Below are 20,411 nucleotides of genomic sequence, written 5' to 3' on the forward strand. Positions count from 1 at the left end.
CCGAGTATCTGGGGCATGCTCGTATATTATGTTTGCGTCCCCGTGGTCACAAGATTTGCGGCTGTTAGACAGCCTGAATAGATATGGGGATTCCCTAACAATCCCTGCATGTGTCCATGCTGTCTAACAGCCACAAGACATGCAGCTGCGGGAAATCGAACATAACATACGACCAAGATACTCGGCGAACACCCGAGAGTGCTCGGATAAGACGTTTTCCGAGCACGTTCGCTCATCACTAGTAGATATGTCTCTTACCAATGCTGTTGTTGATGAGGCAGTTTTCAGCCCAAGTCGGACTTTAGTCTTCCGATAAAGATCATAAATACTTCAGCCCATTCTGTTGATGTTGCGGACATTCTACGTGTTTCCCTGCTTCTTCTATAGAGGAAAGAATGTATAACCCCTGAAGAAGCATTGTGCACCGCAGATAACACAGCTGGTACCAAGCATGTCCCAAAAGTAGGCATTTGCTCTTGTTTTCTTGAACTGCTCTAGATTACAGACCCCCGCTTCTCCTGCTTTCGGATTCCTCTGTACCATGGAGAAGGAGGGGTTGCAGAGGAAAAGACTTATTTGCACTGAAAGGTTTAAAGGTTATGGATGCGTAGGAAGGAAAGCAGGAAACCACATGACTGATAAAGAGTGGCTGTGTGTCCTACATTGACGGACACATATATTAATGTACCTCTCCTAAAGGCAGCACTGCTCCTATACACAGTCTGTGCACGGCCATAAAAGAGTTGAAAAGGAATCACCTGAAGATAAATTGTTGGTTCTTCAAGTGTGTAAAGATTAATATTGCAATATTATTGTGTGCATATTGGGTGAAGTGCTTGTAATATGTGTTTTAATGTCTATAACGTATTCTCATTGCATTTATTCTATGAGTGCAGTGGTTTTCTTACATTTTCGGGTACATACACACGACGTCCTATAGACTCTGGCATACCCGCTGAGCTTTTGAAGCAGAAGACGCTTTAGTAAAAATGTCTTGCCACTTTCTCGTGATTTTTTTGTGCCACTTCATCACCGGCATCTTTTTTTTAAACTGTGTATATAAACCAGTGAGTGGAAGCCGGATGAAGAATGGTCAGGTCACTTCTTTTAGCCGTATCACCGATTTCAATATCTGAAGTGATTAAAACCTTAAAAAAACCTGACCATATGTATAGCAAGCTGAGGTTTTAAAAACTGTACTGTATTTTAGTTGAATTAAAAAAAAAATAAAGTTTCTAATTGAATATAAAAAATATTCAAATATTAGCAAACAATACAGCATAGTTTAACTTAGTAATCTATCCGCAACAGTAAGCGGACTCCTCACTGAAGAGTTCAGGTCTTATAGTTACATTTATATGTGTATAATTACAAGAAAAGACAGGACAATGACACAGAAGAAGGGGAAGGGATGGAATTAAAGAGCAATTCTAAGTCAATGTCTACAGTATAACAAAAACTACTTTTTATAACAATCTTCATTAACCGTCCTTTTGTACACAGTACATGTATCAAGGAATCAAGACCGATTTAAGGCACCCAATTGTGCGATTCAATGGAGCAGTGAGGTATTCCATGCTTAGCACATACAGTTAGGTCCATATATATTTGGACAGAGACAACATTTTTCTAATTTTGGTTATAGACATTACCACAATGAATTTTAAACAAAACAATTCAGATGCAGTTGAAGTTCAGACTTTCAGCTTTTATTTGAGGGTATCCACATTAAAATTGGATGAATGGTTTAGGAGTTTCAGCTCCTTAAGATGTGCCACCCTGTTTTTAAAGGGACCAAAATTAATTGGACAGATTAAATAATTTTAAATAAAATGTTTATTTTTAGTACTTGGTTGAAAACCCTTTGTTGGCAATGACTGCCTTAAGTCTTGAACTCATGGACATCACCAGACGCTGTGTTTCCTCCTTTTTGATGCTCTGCCAGGTCTTCACTGCAGTGGTTTTCAGTTGCTGTATGTTTGTGGGCCTTGCTGTCTGAAGTTTAGTCTTTAACAAGTGAAATGCATGCTCAATTGGGTTGAGATCAGGTGACTGACTTGGCCATTCAAGAACATTCCACTTGCTTTAATAAACTCATGGGTTGCTTTGGCTTTATGTTTTGGGTCATTGTCCATCTGTAGTATGAAACGACGACTAATCAGTTTGGCTGCATTTGGCTGGATCTGAGCACACATTATATCTCTGAATACCTCAGAATTCATTCGGCTGCTTCTGTCCTGTGTCACATCATCAATAAACACTAGTGACCCAGTGCCACTGGCAGCCATGCATGCCCAAGCCATCACACTGCCTCCGCCGTGTTTTACAGATGATGTGGTATGCTTTGGATCATGAGTTATACTACGCCTTCGCCATACTTTTCTCTTTCCATCATTCTGGTAGAGGTTGATCTTGGTTTCATCTGTCCAAAGAATGTTCTTCCAGAACTGTGCTGGCTTTTTTAGATGTTTTTTAGCAAAGTCCAGTCTAGCCTTTTTATTCTTGATGCTTATGAGTGGCTTGCACCGTGCAGTGAACCCTCTGTATTTACTTTCATACAGTCTTCTCTTTATGGTAGATTTGGATATTGATACGCCGACCTCCTGGAGAGTGTTGGTCACTTGGTTGGCTGTTGTGAAGGGGTTTCTCTTCACCATGGAGATAATTATGCGATCATCCATCACTGTTGTCTTCCATGAGCGCCAAGGTCTTTTTGCATTAATGAGTTCACCAGTGCTTTCTTTCTTTCTCAGGATGTACCAAACTGTAGATTTTGCCACTCCTAATATTGATGCAATTTCTCGGATTTTTTTTTTCTGTTTTCGCAGCTTAAAGATTGCTTGTTTCACCTGCATGGAGAGCTCCTTTAACCGCATGTTTACTTCACAGCAAAACCTTCCAAATGCAAGCACCACACCTCAAATCAACTCCAGGCCTTTTATCTGCATAATTGAGAATGACATAAAAAAGGGATTGCCCACACCTGTTCACGAAATAGCCTTGGAGTCAATTGTCCAATTACTTTTGGTCCCTTTAAAAACAGGGTGACACATGTTAAGGAGCTGAAACTCCTAAACCCTTCATCCAATTTGAATGTGGATACCCTCAAATGAAAGCTGAAAGTCTGAACTTCAACTGCATCTGAATTGTTGTGTTTAAAATTCATTGTGGTAATGTCTATAACCGAAATTAGAAAAATGTTGTCTCTGTCCAAATATATATGGACCTAACTGTATTGCATTCACGTGTGTAACTCATTATTTGATGAAAGTTGAATCAGCCACCACTTAAAGGGAATCTGTCAGCAGGTTTTTGCCATGTAATCTGAAGAGAGCATGCTGTAGGGGTTAAAACACAGATTTCACCGATTCCTCTCTTATCAAGCTCCGAGATTTTGTTTGCTTACAATGATTGGCATCAGTAGCTTATCACTGCTGTGACTAGCTGTTTACTTGAGCTTTGGTCCAACACGCCTCTTCCTGTGATAAGCAGCTCACTGTGTATGGTCAATGTATATGGAGAGCCTAGTGTGGGCAGGGAAAACTTTCATCTCTGCTTCTTTGCTAAATCTAAAAGTTCTGATTGTGTGAGAATGGCTGCACCCAGTAAACTAAGTGATAAATCATTGGAATCAGCTTTTCTTTGCCTACATTATTATGCTCTCAGATGAGGAAGCAAAAACCTTCTCACAGATTCCCTTTAAATGCTATCAAACATCTAGCAGCAGTGGTCATGTGTAGTAAAAGTTGTCGGGTGTTACGGATAATCTGAAATAGCAGATTATGAGTACATTAAATTTAGGATTAAGGGGTACCTGGAGGCCAACAACCTTAAAAATAAGTGCTTTAACACATTCCCAAAAGGCTCGGACGCCTGACAGGAACAGAAAATCACCTTGTCTGATTTGGCAAGATTTATTTTGCAAATGATGGAGGGAAAAAAGTATTTTGTCACCTAAAAACATTCAAGATTTCTGGCTCTCACAGACCTGTAACTTCTTCTTTAAGAGGCTCCTCTGTCCTCCACTCATTCCCTGTAGTAATGGCACCTGTTTGAACTTGTTATCAGTATAAGAGATACCTGTCCACAACCTCAAACAGTCTGACTCCAAACTCCACTATGGTGAAGACCAAGGAGCTGTCGAATGACACCAGAAACAAAATTGTAGCCCTGCACCAGACTGCAAAGACTGAATTTGCAATAGGCAAGCAGCTTGGTATGATGAAATCAACTGTGGAAGCAATAATAAGAAATTGGAAGACATACAAGACCACTGACAATATCCCTCGATCTGCGGCTCCACGCAAGATCTCACCCCGTGGGGTCAAAATGATGACAAGAATAGTGAACAAAAATCTTAGAACCACACGGGGGGACCTAGTGAATGACCTGCAGAGAGCTGGAACCACTGTAACAAAGGCTACCATCAGTAACACTATGCCGCCAGGGACTCAGATCCTGCAGTTCCAGATGTGTCCCCCTGCTTAAGCCAGTACATGTCCAGCTGAAGCTTGCTAAAGAGCATTTGAATTATCCAGAAGAGTATTGGGAGAATGACATATGGTCTGATGAAAACAAAGTAGCACTGTTTGGTAGAAACAAAACTCGTCGTGTTTGGCGGAGACAGAATACTGAATTGCATCCAAAAACACCATACCTACTGTGAAGCATAGGGGTGGCAACATCATGCTTTGGGCCTCTTTCTCTGCAAAGTGACCAGGACGACTGATCCGTGTGCATGAAAGAATGAATGGGGCCATGTAACGTGAGATTTTGAGTGCAAACTTCCTTCCATATGCAAGGGCATTGAAGATGAAACGTGGATGGGTCTTTCAGAATGATAATAATCCCAAGCACACTGCCAGGGCAATGAAGAAGTGGCTTCGTAAGAAGGATATGAAGGTCCTGGAGTGGCCTAGGCATTCTCCAGATCTCAACCCCATAGAAAACCTTTGGAGGGAGTTGAAAGTCCATATTGCCCAGCGACAGGCCCAAAACATCACTGCTCTAGAGGAGATCTGCATTGAGGAATGGGCCAATATGCCACCAACAGTGTGTGCCAACCTTGTGAAGACTTACAGAAAGCAATTGACTTCTGTCATTGCCAACAAAGGATATATAACAAAATATTGAGATGAACTTTTGTTAATGACCAAATACTTATTTTCCACATTAATTTGTAAAATAAATCTTGTGAAATCAGGCAAGGTGAGTTTCTGGATGTTTTCTCATTTTTACTCTCACAGTTGTGGTCTACCTATGATGTCAATTACAGACCTCTCATCTTTTTAAGTGGGAGAACTTGCACAATTGGTGGCTGACTAAACACTTTTTTCCCCACTGTAGCTGGAAGTCGTCTGAAAAGACAGTGCGTGTTCATACCCAAACTGTTCATGTGTGAAAATTGTTTTACAGAGATTTCAACATCTTTCACTTCTCACATTGATGGCATGTGGAAGATCTGCCCCGACCCTGCCCGGAAATATATATTTGCTAGGAGGACTGTTGACATACGTAGGAATGTTAATTTTCCATAACCCAATCTTTTGCTCCACTGCAGATAAGTGTTGCCAACTAACCATTTTTCTACTGAAATAAACACATTCATTTGTCTAAAAAGTTTTGGTATCAACAAAAGAACCAAAATTCAGCGTCTATTCAATATTAGCATTATTATACCATGGTAAATTAACAACATTATATGGGTACTCAATAAAAGATCATGTGGTATTTACAGCAAATTGAGACAGCTCCACCAGACTCTGCATAACTCTCAATCACAAAAATGTATCATCTACAGCCGAAAAATAACTATAAATATAGAAAAGTATACCTGTGCAAAAGCATCAGAAACTAAATAACGATGCAAGAAATAGGAGACTACAGATATTCAAGGGAAGAGAGTATTGGAGAATCGAATATAATGATTATGCTTGCATATTTATTGAAACTCCAAAATATGTGCTCTGAAATCCGATTGGTTAAAGGGAACCTGTAACCTGTCAAGATTGCCTTGCGCAGGCGTGTACTATGGAGGACAGAGAATGAACATCAATCCAATATTGCAACCACCATGCAGCCAGCGGGTACGGAAAGGGTGAATCAAACACCCAAAAACTCCACCGAAAACCGGTCCCACCAAATTCAGGTGACAGGTTCCCTTTAAAGGAGTTGTCCACTGTTTATAGAGAAAATCTATGCTTAGAATAGGTAATTTTTATCTGATTGTTGGTGGTCTGATGACTGGCATCCCCAAGGATGTGTTATCACATCTGGATTTGGTGGATTAGTGGAAGGTGCTGGGCGGCAAATCCCTACCGATTACGTACTGATGACCTATCCACTAGAATATAAAAGTAGTGAACTATTCCTTTAATATTGGCAACTGGTCAATTTTTCTTTTGTAATGGTTTTGATACATCTCATTCGATAAGGGCTTAATGGGATAAACAATAGATTGTTAAAAACTATGAAACAAAGTAACATACAACTTACACAAATAATGCATGGTGTTAACATTATAAATTAATCTGCAGCCTGATTTCATAGTTTTTTTTAAATAAGATGTCTAAGATACTCAAGTAACCTTTATCAATTTTAAAACTTGATATATAAAAATATGAATGACTTACAAATAATAAATGTTATCTTATTGTAGAACAGTTAGAAGTCATAATACAATATCATTTTTATAAGTAAATTAATCCGCCAAGTCTAATATGTACGGTATATATCTGGTGTAAATAAAGACAATACAAACATAAATGAAACTAAAATGAAAAAAAATATTTAAAACAAGAAATGTAAAAAAACTTCACAAAAACAAAATGTAAAGGTATAAATGAAAAATTGTAATCACCTGATTAAGCTCCATAAGCCAATTTGAATCTGTTTTTTCAAGCTCCCTGACTGTCTCTGTTACTTCAGGATTATTTTGGGGATTAGACAATGTTGCATGAAAAATTTCTGCAGGAGGGAAACAAGCTGGATAACAAGACCCCGGAGCCTCTGGTGGAGCCATCCGCACCTCCATGTACTTCAGTGTCCCGTCTGTGTTCAGGTAAAGGGTTGGTTTGTACTGATCCATGTAGGATGTAGAAAGGGATTTGTCAGAGAAGCAGAATCCACACCCAGAATCATAATTCTTTCTAAGGCACCGGACAAGTAATATAGAAAATGTGACTAGAAAAACTGCGCTGATGGCCACAAGGGAGACGATAAGATACAGAGTCAGGTCTGGAGCAGATTTGGCATTTGTAAGAAAGTCTTGAGATTTAGGACTTTCCTGAGCCACAGAGTCTAATATATTCACAATGATGGTAGCCGTGGTGGTCATAGAAGGTTCTCCATGGTCCCTGACGGCAATCACCAGTCGCTGCTCCGTGTTATCCATCTCATGTAAACCTCGGAGAGTCCTGACTTCTCCCGTGTATTCAGAGATGTGGAATAAAGCAGGACTGGCAGACTGCACCAGACTATAGAGGAGCCAGGCATTGTGCCCAGAATCCACATCCACGGCAGACACCTTACTGACTAAATACCCAGCAGCTGCAGATCTTGGGATGGTCTCCTGAGCAATGGTCTCCACTGTGTTCTCTGGGTATAAGATAGTGGGAGGGTTGTCATTTGTATCCAGAATAAATATGAAGACGGAAACATTGGAGGATAATTTTGGAGATCCAGAATCTTCCACTCTCGCTGTGATCTGCAGAACCTGGAATTGTTCGTAGTCAAAAGACCTTTGTGCATAAACATTCCCGGTGTCGGAGTTAACGTAGACGAATGAAGAGGCCGGAGAACCGTGGATGTGGCTCTCAGCGATGGAGTAAATGAGGTTTGCATTATCTCCCTCATCCGGATCTACAGCAGACACCGAACATAACAGTCTGCCGGCCTCATTGTTTTCTGGTATGAAGGCATTGTACACATTGTGCAGAAATGCTGGAGGATTATCATTCACATCAGAGATATTAAGGCTGATTGTAATCTGGCTGCTGAGAGACGGAGACCCCAGATCTGATGCCGTCAGTATAATGGTATATTGTGAGAGCTTCTCCCTGTCCAGATGTCCACTAGTGACCAGAGCGTAACGCTGTGACATGGGCTGGATTTTAAAGGGTAAATTTGATGACACTTCCAATCTAATTTCACCATTTTTACCAAAATCCTTATCTCTGACTGTGATGAATCCAACCACAGTTCCTATAGGAGCATTCTCAGGAACCTCAGTATTTTTAGAAGTTAAAATAATTTCGGGCGTGTTATCATTGATATCTGTTACATCCACCTGAACAACACATCTTCCTTCCAGCTTGGGTGATCCTTTGTCTACTGCTTTGACAAATAATTCGTATGATTTTGATGCCTCAAAATCTACAGATCCTTTTATAAATATGTCACCCGTTAGCGAATTAATATCAAATATGTGTTTTGCAGATTCTAACGTATGGTGATCAAAAGAATAGAAAATGTCTCCATTTGTGCCATCATCTAAATCACTGGCATTGAGCTTTATAATTACTGTTCCCAGTGATATATTTTCCAGCACCTCTACCTTATAATTAGGCTGTTTGAAAATTGGAGGATTATCATTGATATCTAACACTATAATCGTTATCTGAGTGGATCCGGATCTGGCTGGATCTCCTCCATCTATAGCAGTGAGAAGGAGCTTGTGCTCAGCTATTTCTTCTCTGTCTAGAATTTTCTCCAGCAATAATTCTGCAATGAGCGTTCCATCATTGCGTTTTTTTTCTATTAAAGTAAAATATGCATTATGATTCAATCTATACTGACTAATGTCATTTTTTCCAACATCTAAGTCAATAGCAGTTTCCAAGGGAAATTGACCTCCTGGGTTTGTAAATTGTTCTGTAATTTTAATAACTTGATTAGAAACTGAGAAAATGGGTGAATTATCATTAATATCCAGAACGTCGATCTCCAGACTCTGCAGCTCCAGAGGATCCTCAGCCACAGCCTCTAAATGCAGGACACAGCTCAGGCTGGATCCACACAGGCTCTCCCTATCAATCCTCTCATGGACGACCAGAGCTCCATTCTTCTGCTCTATAGAAAACAATCTGCTGTTTCCTTCCGACCCCAAACTCAGTCTCCTTCTACTAATATCAGCCAGATTCACCCCCAGATCCTGAGCCACGTTCCCCACAACAGTCCCTGGATGAGACTCCTCAGCAACAGAATAACGCAGCTGCCCAGAGACCCAGCCCCAGCTACACAGGAGAAGGGAGAAAGCTACTTGCCATTTCCAAGCCTTCACAAAGCTCTGATTGTCCATATCTTAAATCCTTCTTCTAAAATGTGTGGAGAATAATCATCATCCCATCAATCCAAGTGTGTGAGCAGCAAAAATATAAATCCTAGGCACGGGAAAATCCTGGTTTTCCTGCATTGAAATCCTCCGCAGGGCTCTCATCGGAGCTGCAGCTCTTCTTTGTGTGAGAGACGATGGGAGGGTGAATCACTGAGCCAGGGGGAGGAGAGCGCACAGCTGACATGAGAAGGCTGAATGCAGTAGCTGTGAAATGTGGATGACGTTGCTGCCCTCTGCTGTTCAATATGTACAATTACAATCAAATAGGGACAATGCATATATATATATATATGTATATATATATATATATATATATGTATAAATATATACATATATGTTTTAGTATAATATTTACATGTATATAATATATATATATATATACATATATATATATATATTTATGTATAATGCATATAACAATTTTTTTTATTTTTTTATTGTTACTTTAATATCTTAGACATCTTATTTGAAATAGCTATGAATATTTATTTCTTTAAAAGCTGAAATTATAATTTAAATTAAGGTCTGAATAAATAGATATTATATATACTGTATATATATATATATATAAATATATATATATATATATGTTTTACATTTAGCAGAAAAAAGTTGCAAAATATAGTAAGATCATAATGAATAACACCTTCCCTCCCACTGATTATTTATTATTATTTTTAGTAATTGTATAATGCTTATGTTTTCTACAATACTATTTAATCGAAATAACATATACCTAGGTATTACCATTTCTTTGGTTCTTTTATAATCTACATTATGAGTGTTAGAATATTAATGGCAATATGTAAGTGTAAACATTACATTGTAAAATCAAGTGTCGTATGTAACATTCAAATGCACATATTCTGCTCTGACATATATACTGTATATGAACTTCATATATATCTCTATTCATATTCTAGAATATTCTATTCTATTCATATGTGAGAAAGTCGGTGCCTTTGGAGACTTTGAAAACTTTGATATAAATCCTTAAGACTTTAGATTTTTAGGTTGGTATTTCAATAAAGATACATTTTTATGCATAAAAAAATGTGAAGCTGTAATTTATCCAAATTAAGTAATAAGAAAAAATAGTGGAAGGAAAAACAAATTCATGCTTTGATCAAGTATTTAAAAAAGGACAATGGCTTTCAAGGACAATTTTTATACCATGCATTTGTGGCATATTGTTCAGTGGGTGATCAGTGCTAGTAGGTAAGTTATAAGTCACTTTGTCTTCTGTTTCCCCCTCTCCTTTTTTTCTGGAATCCTCAGAGTTGTCACATTATGGTCATCACTGCTAAAAGCTGAATGGAGGAGACAGAAGACTATGTGGAACGATCCCACATAGCAAAGCTGCTGCTTCATGCAAAGGGCTGGAGGAAGCATTTATAGTTGATATTTAGTTGGTATTTAAAATCCTCAGTTTTTCATAGTTTATTTCAATGGTTTCATATGGCAAAACCATGCGTACCAACGTACAATATTGCTGCAGGATTTACTCTTAATATATGGTCATGGCCATAATATCGCCTAGGGTATGTGCACGCAACATCCTAGGCGGATTCCAACTAAAATCTGTTTGAAACAGATTTAAAAAGGCAAAAAAATAAAAATAAGCACAGCAATGACTTGCTGTGTATATGATGGCACTAACTGGCGCTAGACAGCTCCAACATTCGTGAGCATTCATCAACACTAGGGATGGGAATGATTCAGAGCTTTCCCAGAACAGGCATACATCCATTCACACAATAATTCATTTATACTAGCATAGGGCCATGCAGCCATGTGAACTTTTCATAGCTGTAGCTCTCCAGGACCTTCCTAGTGATCCTATAGGAGCCACTACAGGACCTGAGCATGTGACCCCCGACCTCCAATGAGAGGTTGACCCATGGGCATGCTCAGTAGGGGAAAACAGGACATAGTCCCTGTTACGTCTGCTCGCCACTGATTTGTGCTGGCTGCATGGGCTGAGCCTGGTAATGTAGTAGTAGCTAAGCACAATGTATCTGCTTGAGCAGACGCTGTGGTCGACGTCTCTGCTGAGCAGGATCCATTGCAGCTGGAGGAGACTGGGAGACCACAGAGGACAAGGTTCGAGATTCCTCCTGTGCAGCTGCGGGAACTCGACACCTAACAATAACAGACTACTAATCTTTTATACACTAGAAATGGTAAAGAGAGGGGCGCAATAGCGCAGTTACCAAAATAACAATCAGTTTACTGTAATGTAAAATTCTCACCTTTACACATTGTTAGTATGCACAACACATGTACTAAGTATAATAGAAGGGCTGCAGATGGCACCAGACTCGTGAAGGATCTTTAAGAAATTTTGGATAGGATATAGGTTAATATTGGCTATGTAAGTGAGGGGGTGGACAAGATGTCCACAAAACGTGTAGTTTTATAGCCCTGAATAAAGTATGCAACTCTTCTGAATTCTGTGATTCCCATGCCTGATTTTGGAGGAGTGTGGATTTGTCGGCATCTTGAATATCCTATCCAGAAAATCTTTTTTGTAATCTGTTAATGGGTCCGTTTTTTAGCATTATGGCTGCCGAGAACACTATTGGTGTTCAGAGACTCCTCCATTAAAAACATACAATACAAATGGAACAAAAACGGATGCAAAACTGAAACCAATGTGAGCGTCCATTTTTTTCTCTGGTTTCAATGGATCCAATTTAAAAAAAAATACTGGATCCATTATAAATGAAAATGTGAACAGAGTCCTAGAGGGGACTGTGTTTTCAGGAAAATAAAACTATAAATTACAACTCATTGTTAAAATACTGTTCTAAACATGACAAAACAATTATCTTTGGGGTTCCTCACTGTTTCCCTTCTGTTCTTGTTTACGTCACCATTTTCTGTGTAAAATTATAATGCATATGAGCCGACGAGCTAATATCTGCAGATAAGCATAATCACGAAAAATTGGCAACAGTGGTATCAACATAGCAAGTATGTTTAATCATTATAAGTTACAGGATGGGAAGGTATATTGATGATTTTATATTTTACAATATTTGACAAAGTTAAAATACATTTGTATTCGTAGAAAAACCCTTTAACGGAAAAGCCATTCCAACGAGCATCAAACAATACAGGTTACGAGAACAGCATTCTCACCCCACAGAGCCTCTGTATATAATGACTCAAATAATACAATAAGAACATACAAATAGTATCTAAAAGCTAAAAAATATAATAGCCATTGATTTGCTGCTGAAATATTAAGAGACGTTCACAAGTTCCAATTATTTCCAGCTTGCAAAGTACTAGAGATGAGTGAATATATTTGGATGGAATTGAATTCCACTTGAATATTACAAAAATCTGAAAATGTCTTCCTAATTTTCTTCTGCTCAGGTTGTGCAAAACGGTGGCTGCTGGAAGAGGTTAAAGAATTTTTAAAAAATTACTTGCACTCACCTTACCGCTCCCCTTTCCGGCTCAACTGCTCCTTACCATCACTCGTCTTGTCCTTGTTGTTTCTTCTTTTCACTGCCATGAGTGATGAATTACCTAGACCTTTCACTCTAGGCTGGGACTTCCAACTCTGATGAGGCCCAGAACGACTCTTCGCATGTGCATGACATCATGAAATTGTGACCTAATATGAGCTTGCGAAGAACCCTCCAGGGCCTCATCAGAGCCATAAGTCCCTGCCTAGTGTGTGAAGATGGCCCTTAGCCACGGTGATAAGGTGCGGCAAAATCCAGATGGGTGACGGTGAAGAGCAGAGGGGCAAGAGAAATGGGCGGTAAGGTAAGAATAAGTACAAGAGAATTCAAGATTTCTCTCGCGTATCACCCCTACTCTGGAACTCTCTACCACAACACATCAGACTCTTGCCTACCATCGAAACCTTCAAAAAGAGCCTGAAGACCCACCTCTTCCGACAAGCCTATAACCTGCAGTAACCACCGATCCACCAAACCGCTGCATGACCATCTCTATCCTCACCTGCTGTATTCTCACCCATCCCTTGTAGATTGTGAGCCCTCGTGGGCAGGGTCCTCTCTCCTCCTGTACCAGTTGTGACTCGTATTGTTTAAGATTATTGTACTTGTTTTTATTATGTACAGTGGGGCAAAAAAGTATTTAGTCAGTCAGCAATAGTGCAAGTTCCACCACTTAAAAAGATGAGAGGCGTCTGTAATTTACATCATACGTAGACCTCAACTATGGGAGACAAACTGAGAAAAAAAAATCCAGAAAATCACATTGTCTGTTTTTTTATAATTTTTTTTTGCATATTATGGTGGAAAATAAGTATTTGGTCAGAAACAAACAATCAAGATTTCTGGCTCTCACAGACCTGTAACTTCTTCTTTAAGAGTCTCCTCTTTCCTCCACTCATTACCTGTAGTAATGGCACCTGTTTAAACTTGTTATCACTATAAAAAGACACCTGTGCACACCCTCAAACAGTCTGACTCCAAACTCCACTATGGTGAAGACCAAAGAGCTGTCAAAGGACACCAGAAACAAAATTGTAGCCCTGCACCAGGCTGGGAAGACTGAATCTGCAATAGCCAACCAGCTTGGAGTGAAGAAATCAACAGTGGGAGCAATAATTAGAAAATGGAAGACATACAAGACCACTGATAATCTCCCTCGATCTGGGGCTCCACACAAAATCCCACCCCGTGGGGTCAGAATGATCACAAGAACGGTGAGCAAAAATCCCAGAACCACGCGGGGGGACCTAGTGAATGAACTGCAGAGAGCTGGGACCAATGTAACAAGGCCTACCATAAGTAACACACTACGCCACCATGGACTCAGATCCTGCAGTGCCAGACGTGTCCCACTGCTTAAGCCAGTACATGTCCGGGCCCGTCTGAAGTTTGCTAGAGAGCATTTGGATGATCCAGAGGAGTTTTGGGAGAATGTCCTATGGTCTGATGAAACCAAACTGGAACTGTTTGGTAGAAACACAACTTGTCGTGTTTGGAGGAAAAAGAATACTTAGTTGCATCCATCAAACACCATACCTACTGTAAAGCATGGTGGTGGAAACATCATGCTTTGGGGCTGTTTCTCTGCAAAGGGGCCAGGACGACTGATCCGGGTACATGAAAGAATGAATGGGGCCATGTATCGTGAGATTTTGAGTGCAAACCTCCTTCCATCAGCAAGGGCATTGAAGATGAAACGTGGCTGGGTCTTTCAACATGACAATGATCCAAAGCACACCGCCAGGGCAACGAAGGAGTGGCTTCATAAGAAGCATTTCAAGGTCCTGGAGTGGCCTAGCCAGTCTCCAGATCTCAACCCTATAGAAAACCTTTGGAGGGGGTTGAAAGTCCGTGTTGCCAAGCGAAAAGCCAAAAACATCACTGCTCTAGAGGAGATCTGCATGGAGGAATGGGCCAACATACCAACAACAGTGTGTGGCAACCTTGTGAAGACTTACAGAAAACGTTTGACCTCTGTCATTGCCAACAAAGGATATATTACAAAGTATTGAGATGAAATTTTGTTTCTGACCAAATACTTATTTTCCACCATAATATGCAAATAAAATGTTAAAAAAACAGACAATGTGATTTTCTGGATTTTTTTTTCTCAGTTTGTCTCCCATAGTTGAGGTCTACCTATGATGTAAATTACAGACGCCTCTCATCTTTTTAAGTGGTGGAACTTGCACTATTGCTGACTGACTAAATACTTTTTTGCCCCACTGTATACCCCTCCTTACATGTAAAGCGCCATGGAATAAATGGCACTATAATAATAAATAATAATAATAATAAGTGATTTTTCATGTTTGTACATCTTATGTTTATTATGCTCGGGGTTTGAAGAGACCCCCGAACATAGTAAGGGGCATTAAATTTGCAGGTAAAAAAAATTCTGTTAATCAAATTTACTAGAAAAATCTGAAAGACCTGACAAATTCAAATTTTTGGCTGATTTGCTCATCTCTATCCAGCAGGTTTATTTTTTCTAATACTAAAAATGGTAATAAAAAGGAGTAATAATAACTATCTATGGTTCCTTAAAGGCTGTGTGCTTTACATTCCCCAAAATACATATATATAGGCCAATACATAGCAGCACATTACTCCAAAGTTGTACAAAGACAAATGAAGGCTTTACTATATGGAAAACATAGAGAAAGATTGTGGCATGCAACATTTCATATTACATACAGTATGTATTCTCCCCCAGTAACTTTATCTGTGTATTATGATTTTAATATTTTTTAAATCATTTTATGAAAATAAATAGTAAGATTTTAAAAATAAAAAGTATTTCAATTTGTACTTGGAGCCATTCTATACATTCATAATTTGTTTCTGGATATTGTATAATACCTGCTAGAAAAGTATTATGAGATATGTAAAGTATCGGGCTGGAAACACGTCAATATTTCCTAAGAGGCATACTGGTTGACCTTATTAATCCACCTAGTAAAATAGATATACAAAGAGAAGGGGGAATGTATGAAGGTATCTCACCTGGTGTTCACTGACATTGTCTGAGTCTGTGATTGCTGTTGTTTCTCTGCATATGTCAGTAAGCTGAGAACAATCAGATGGAGTTGTAAATGCAAAATCAGCAACCGGAGCTGGAGGAAAACATCCAGGGTAACACTGTGATGGTGGATCTGGTGGAGCCATCCGCACCTCCATGTACTTCAGTGTCCCATCTGTGTTCAGGTAAAGGGTTGGTTTGTACTGATCCATGTAGGATGTAGAAAGGGATTTGTCAGAGAAGCAGAATCCACACCCAGAATCATAATTCTTTCTAAGGCATCGGACAAGTAATATAGAAAATGTGACCAGAAAAACTGCGCTGATGGCCACAAGGGAGACGATAAGATACAGAGTCAGGTCTGGAGCAGATTTGGCATTTGTAAGAAAGTCTTGAGACTTAGGACTTTCCTGAGCCACAGAGTCTAATATATTCACAATGATGGTAGCTGTGGTGGTCATAGAAGGTTCTCCATGGTCCCTGACGGCAATCACAAGTCTCTGCTCCGTGTTATCCATCTCATGTAAACCTCGGAGAGTCCTGACTTCTCCTGTGTATTCTGAGATGTGGAATAAAGCAGGACCGGCAGACTGCACCAGACTATAGAGGAGCCAGGCATTGTGCCCAGAATCCACATCCACGGCAGACACCTTACTGACTAAATACCCAGCAGCTGCAGATCTTGGGATGGTCTCCTGAGCAATGGTCTCCGCTGTGTTCTCTGGGTATAAGATAGTGGGAGGGTTGTCATTTGTATCCAGAATAAATATGAAGACGGAAACATTGGAGGATAATTTTGGAGATCCAGAATCTTCCACTCTCGCTGTGATCTGCAGAACCTGGAATTGTTCGTAGTCAAAAGACCTTTGAGCATAAATATTCCCGGTGTCGGAGTTAATGTAGACGAATGAAGAGACAGGAGAACCGTGGATGTGGCTCTCAGTGATAGAGTAAATGAGGTTTGCATTATCTCCTTCATCCGGATCTACAGCAGACACCGAACATAACAGTCTGCCGGCCTCATTGTTTTCTGGTATGAAGGCGTTGTACACATTGTGCAGAAATGCTGGAGGATTATCATTCACATCAGAGATATTAAGGCTGATTGTAATCTGGCTGCTGAGAGACGGAGACCCCAGATCTGATGCCGTCAGTATAATGGTATATTGTGAGATCTTCTCCCTGTCCAGATGTCCACTAGTGACCAGAGCGTAACGCTGCGACATGGGCTGGCATTTGAAGGGCAAATCTGGTGACACTTCCAGACTGATCCCTCCATTTTTACCAGAATCCTTATCTCTGACTGTTATTAAACCGATTACTGTTCCTTCTAGAACATTTTCGGGAACTGGATTATAATTGGCTGTAAATATAATTTCTGGGCTGTTATCGTTCACATCCACTATTTCTACCTGTACAGCGCATCGTCCTTCCATTTCTGGAACTCCTTTATCTACTGCCTTTATAGATAACTCATAAAAAAAAGCTTCTTCATAGTCTACATTTCCTTTTACGAAGATTTCACCCGTCTGTGGATTTAAGTCAAATATTTTCCTTGCTGCATCTGGGGTATTGCGATGAAATGAATATTCAATCACTCCATTCAGCCCTTCATCCCTATCTGTCGCATTTAATTTTACAATTACTGTTTTTAAAGGCAGATTTTCTGGGATCTGGATGTTATAAACTGATTGAGAAAACGCTGGTGCATTATCGTTAATATCATATATTGTGACCGTGATCTGCAATGTCCCTGTACGAGGCTTTTCTCCTCCATCCAGTGCAGTAAGGAGAAGCCTGTGCTCTTTCTTTTCTTCCCTGTCCAGAATCTTTTGTAGCACCAGTTCTGGAATTATCAGTCCATCGTTCTGGTTAGTGATGGACAGAGCAAAGTATGGATTTGTATTGAGCTTATACTGGTTTATGCTGTTAGCAGCCACATCGGGGTCTTGTGCTGTTTCTAATAGAAATCGTGCACCGGGGCTAGAATGCTGTTCCATAATTTTTATTTCTTGCTTATCAACGGGAAATACTGGGGAATTATCATTGATGTCTAATATTGTAATCTCCAGATTAAACAGCTCTAATGGATCTTGTACCATAATCTCTGCATGCAGTAGACAGTTCACAGTAGATCCACACAGCTCCTCTCTATCTATTCTTTGTCCTACAAGGAGAAACCTATTCTGGTCAATTATAAAATATCTGCTGCTTCCTTCTGTCCCTAAATGAAGCCTGCGATTATCCAAATTCACACGATTTATCCCCAGATCCCGAGCTACGTTCCCCACAACAGTCCCTGGATGAGACTCCTCAGCGACAGAATAACGCAGCTGCCCAGAGACCCAGCCCCAGCTATAAAGGAGAAGGGAGCAGACTACTTGCCGTGCCCAAGCCTTCGGTGATCTTCTGTAGTCCATATCTTAAGTCCTGTTTGCATGAATTCTCAATAAAATCCTTTGCTATTGTTCCCATCAGTATTTTTTTTATGGATTAAATCCCTTATCTCTCGTCCATAATGTCGTCTGGTCCGTCATTGTTGCAGCAGCTCTTCTTTGTGTGAGGAAAGGTGGGAGGGTGAATCACTGAGCCAGGGGGAGGAGAGTGATGATGCAGAATGAACAGATAAGCTGGGGAAGCTTAGCATGATATGAAATGACAAGTCTGCCCTCTGCTGGCCAAAATTGTGAACTACAAGTTGATTTTTTTTCTTTCAGATTTACAGAAGTATAATAGATGTAATACAAATTTCTGCAAGGTTGTGACCCTACATGATGATTAATTTATAGGAAGATCACTTAATTATATAATTTAAGAAATGAAATTGAATCCATAGATTACTATTTATGTAGGTGAAGTAAAATATCATATAGTTGTGTAAGTAAAATAGTAAAAATCAGTAGTGAATGATAAAAAATGGCAAAGGTATGGTATTTCCCAATGAAGGCAAAGGTGACGCAAATTCTACAATATTACGATAAATTCTACAATACTGTGCAGCAACATTTTTACAAATATAGAGGCATCTCATGATTTGAATTAATCCGTTGTCTTAGAAGAGCACTTCCAATTTGGATAGGCTAAATGCTGCTTCAACAGAATATGGCCAATGTTCACCTAGCAGATATCATACCTTAAGGTACCGTCACACTAGACGATATCGCTAGCGATCCGTGACGTTGCAGCGTCCTGGCTAGCGATATCGTCCAGTGTGACAGGCAGCAGCGATCAGGCCCCTGCTGTGCTGTCGCTGGTCGGGGAAGAAAGTCCAGAACTTTGTTTCGTCGCTGGACTCCCCGCAGACATCGCTGAATCGGCGTGTGTGACACCGATTCAGCGATGTCTTCGCTGGTAACCAGGGTAAACATCGGGTAACTAAGCGTAGGGCCGCGCTTAGTAACCCGATGTTTACCCTGGTTACCATCGCTAAAGTAAAAAAAACAACCACTACATACTTACCTACCGCTGTCTGTCCCTGGCGCTCTGCTTCTCTGCTCTGGCTGTGAGCACAGCGGCCGGAAAGCAGAGCGGTGACGTCACCGCTCTGCTTTCCGGCTGCCTGGCGCTCAGAGCCAGAGCAGAGAAGCAGAGCGCCGTGGACAGACAGCGGTAGGTAAGTATGTAGCGGTTGTTTTTTTTACTTTAGCGATGGTAACCAGGGTAAACATCGGGTTACTAAGCGCGGCCCTGCGCTTAGTTACCCGATGTTTACCCTGGTTACCGGGGACCTCGGGATCGTTGGTCGCTGGAGAGCGGTCTGTGTGACAGCTCTCCAGCGACCAAACAGCGACGCTGCAGCGATCCGGATCGTTGTCGGTATCGCTGCAGTGTCGCTAAGTGTGACGGTACCTTTAGGTTACACAAGCCATTTTATCAGCAGATGTCTGGCCTTTGGATACAGTATTGTCACCATAAATCATATGGGGATTCAAATGACTAGATTTGTCCTTCCTAACTTGTTTCCATGACCATAGTAACATCTTATAATCAGAAATGACCATGTTGTCATCAAAACCTGCTGAGCTATATATATATCACAGATGGTTAAATCTGTTTTCACTCCTTGCAGACACAAACTCTCAACAGTATTTCTTGAAAAATATAACATTACAGGTTATGGGCACTCGCCACTGTGATGGACGCTGATCCAAAAAAGATACATGTCCTTTTTGGATCAACTAATGTCTGATTACCGTATGTGGAGTTGGAAAGAAATGTTTCCTATAATATGGAGCAATTATGGGGCATCTGCTTCATGGGGTTTTTACCTTCCCCTGGATCAAAATATTTGACAATCGGTTAAACATGATGGACTTGTGTCTTTTTGTGTTCCATTATCAATGCTGTTTTATCCCACTGAACTAAAATACGTGTGAATATAAGGTCCAGTGATGAGCGAGTGTGCTCATTACTAGAGTTTTCCGAGCATGCTAGGGTGTTTTCCGAGTATTTTGGCATGCTCGTAGATTGTAGCTGCATGATTTGTGGCTATTAGACAACATAAACACATGCAGGGATTGCCTGTTTGTTAGGGGATCCTCACATTTATTCAGGCTGTCTAGCAGCCGCAAATCAT

General features: G+C 40.2%; 1 protein-coding gene across 38 annotated transcripts in view; it reads right to left on the minus strand.

The window, feature by feature from the left end:
* LOC138675454 (protocadherin gamma-A4-like) overlaps window positions 1-20,411 on the minus strand; it is a 732,953-nt gene that overhangs the window by 158,033 nt on the left and 554,509 nt on the right. For 2 of the 38 annotated variants that reach the window (XM_069763675.1, XM_069763663.1), the window contains exon 1: window positions 6,860-9,473. The exons of 35 other annotated variants lie outside the window; for them this stretch is intronic. In XM_069763675.1, coding sequence (XP_069619776.1) covers window positions 6,860-9,298 — 2,439 coding nt within the window. In that variant the 5' untranslated portion in view covers window positions 9,299-9,473. Of the gene's footprint in view, window positions 1-6,859; window positions 9,474-15,819; window positions 18,392-20,411 lie in introns of those variants that run through there. One more of the 38 variants, XM_069763672.1, reaches the window with a different exon arrangement.

The sequence above is a fragment of the Ranitomeya imitator genome, chromosome 4 (genome assembly GCF_032444005.1).
Source record: "Ranitomeya imitator isolate aRanImi1 chromosome 4, aRanImi1.pri, whole genome shotgun sequence".
Taxonomy (NCBI): domain Eukaryota; kingdom Metazoa; phylum Chordata; class Amphibia; order Anura; family Dendrobatidae; genus Ranitomeya; species Ranitomeya imitator.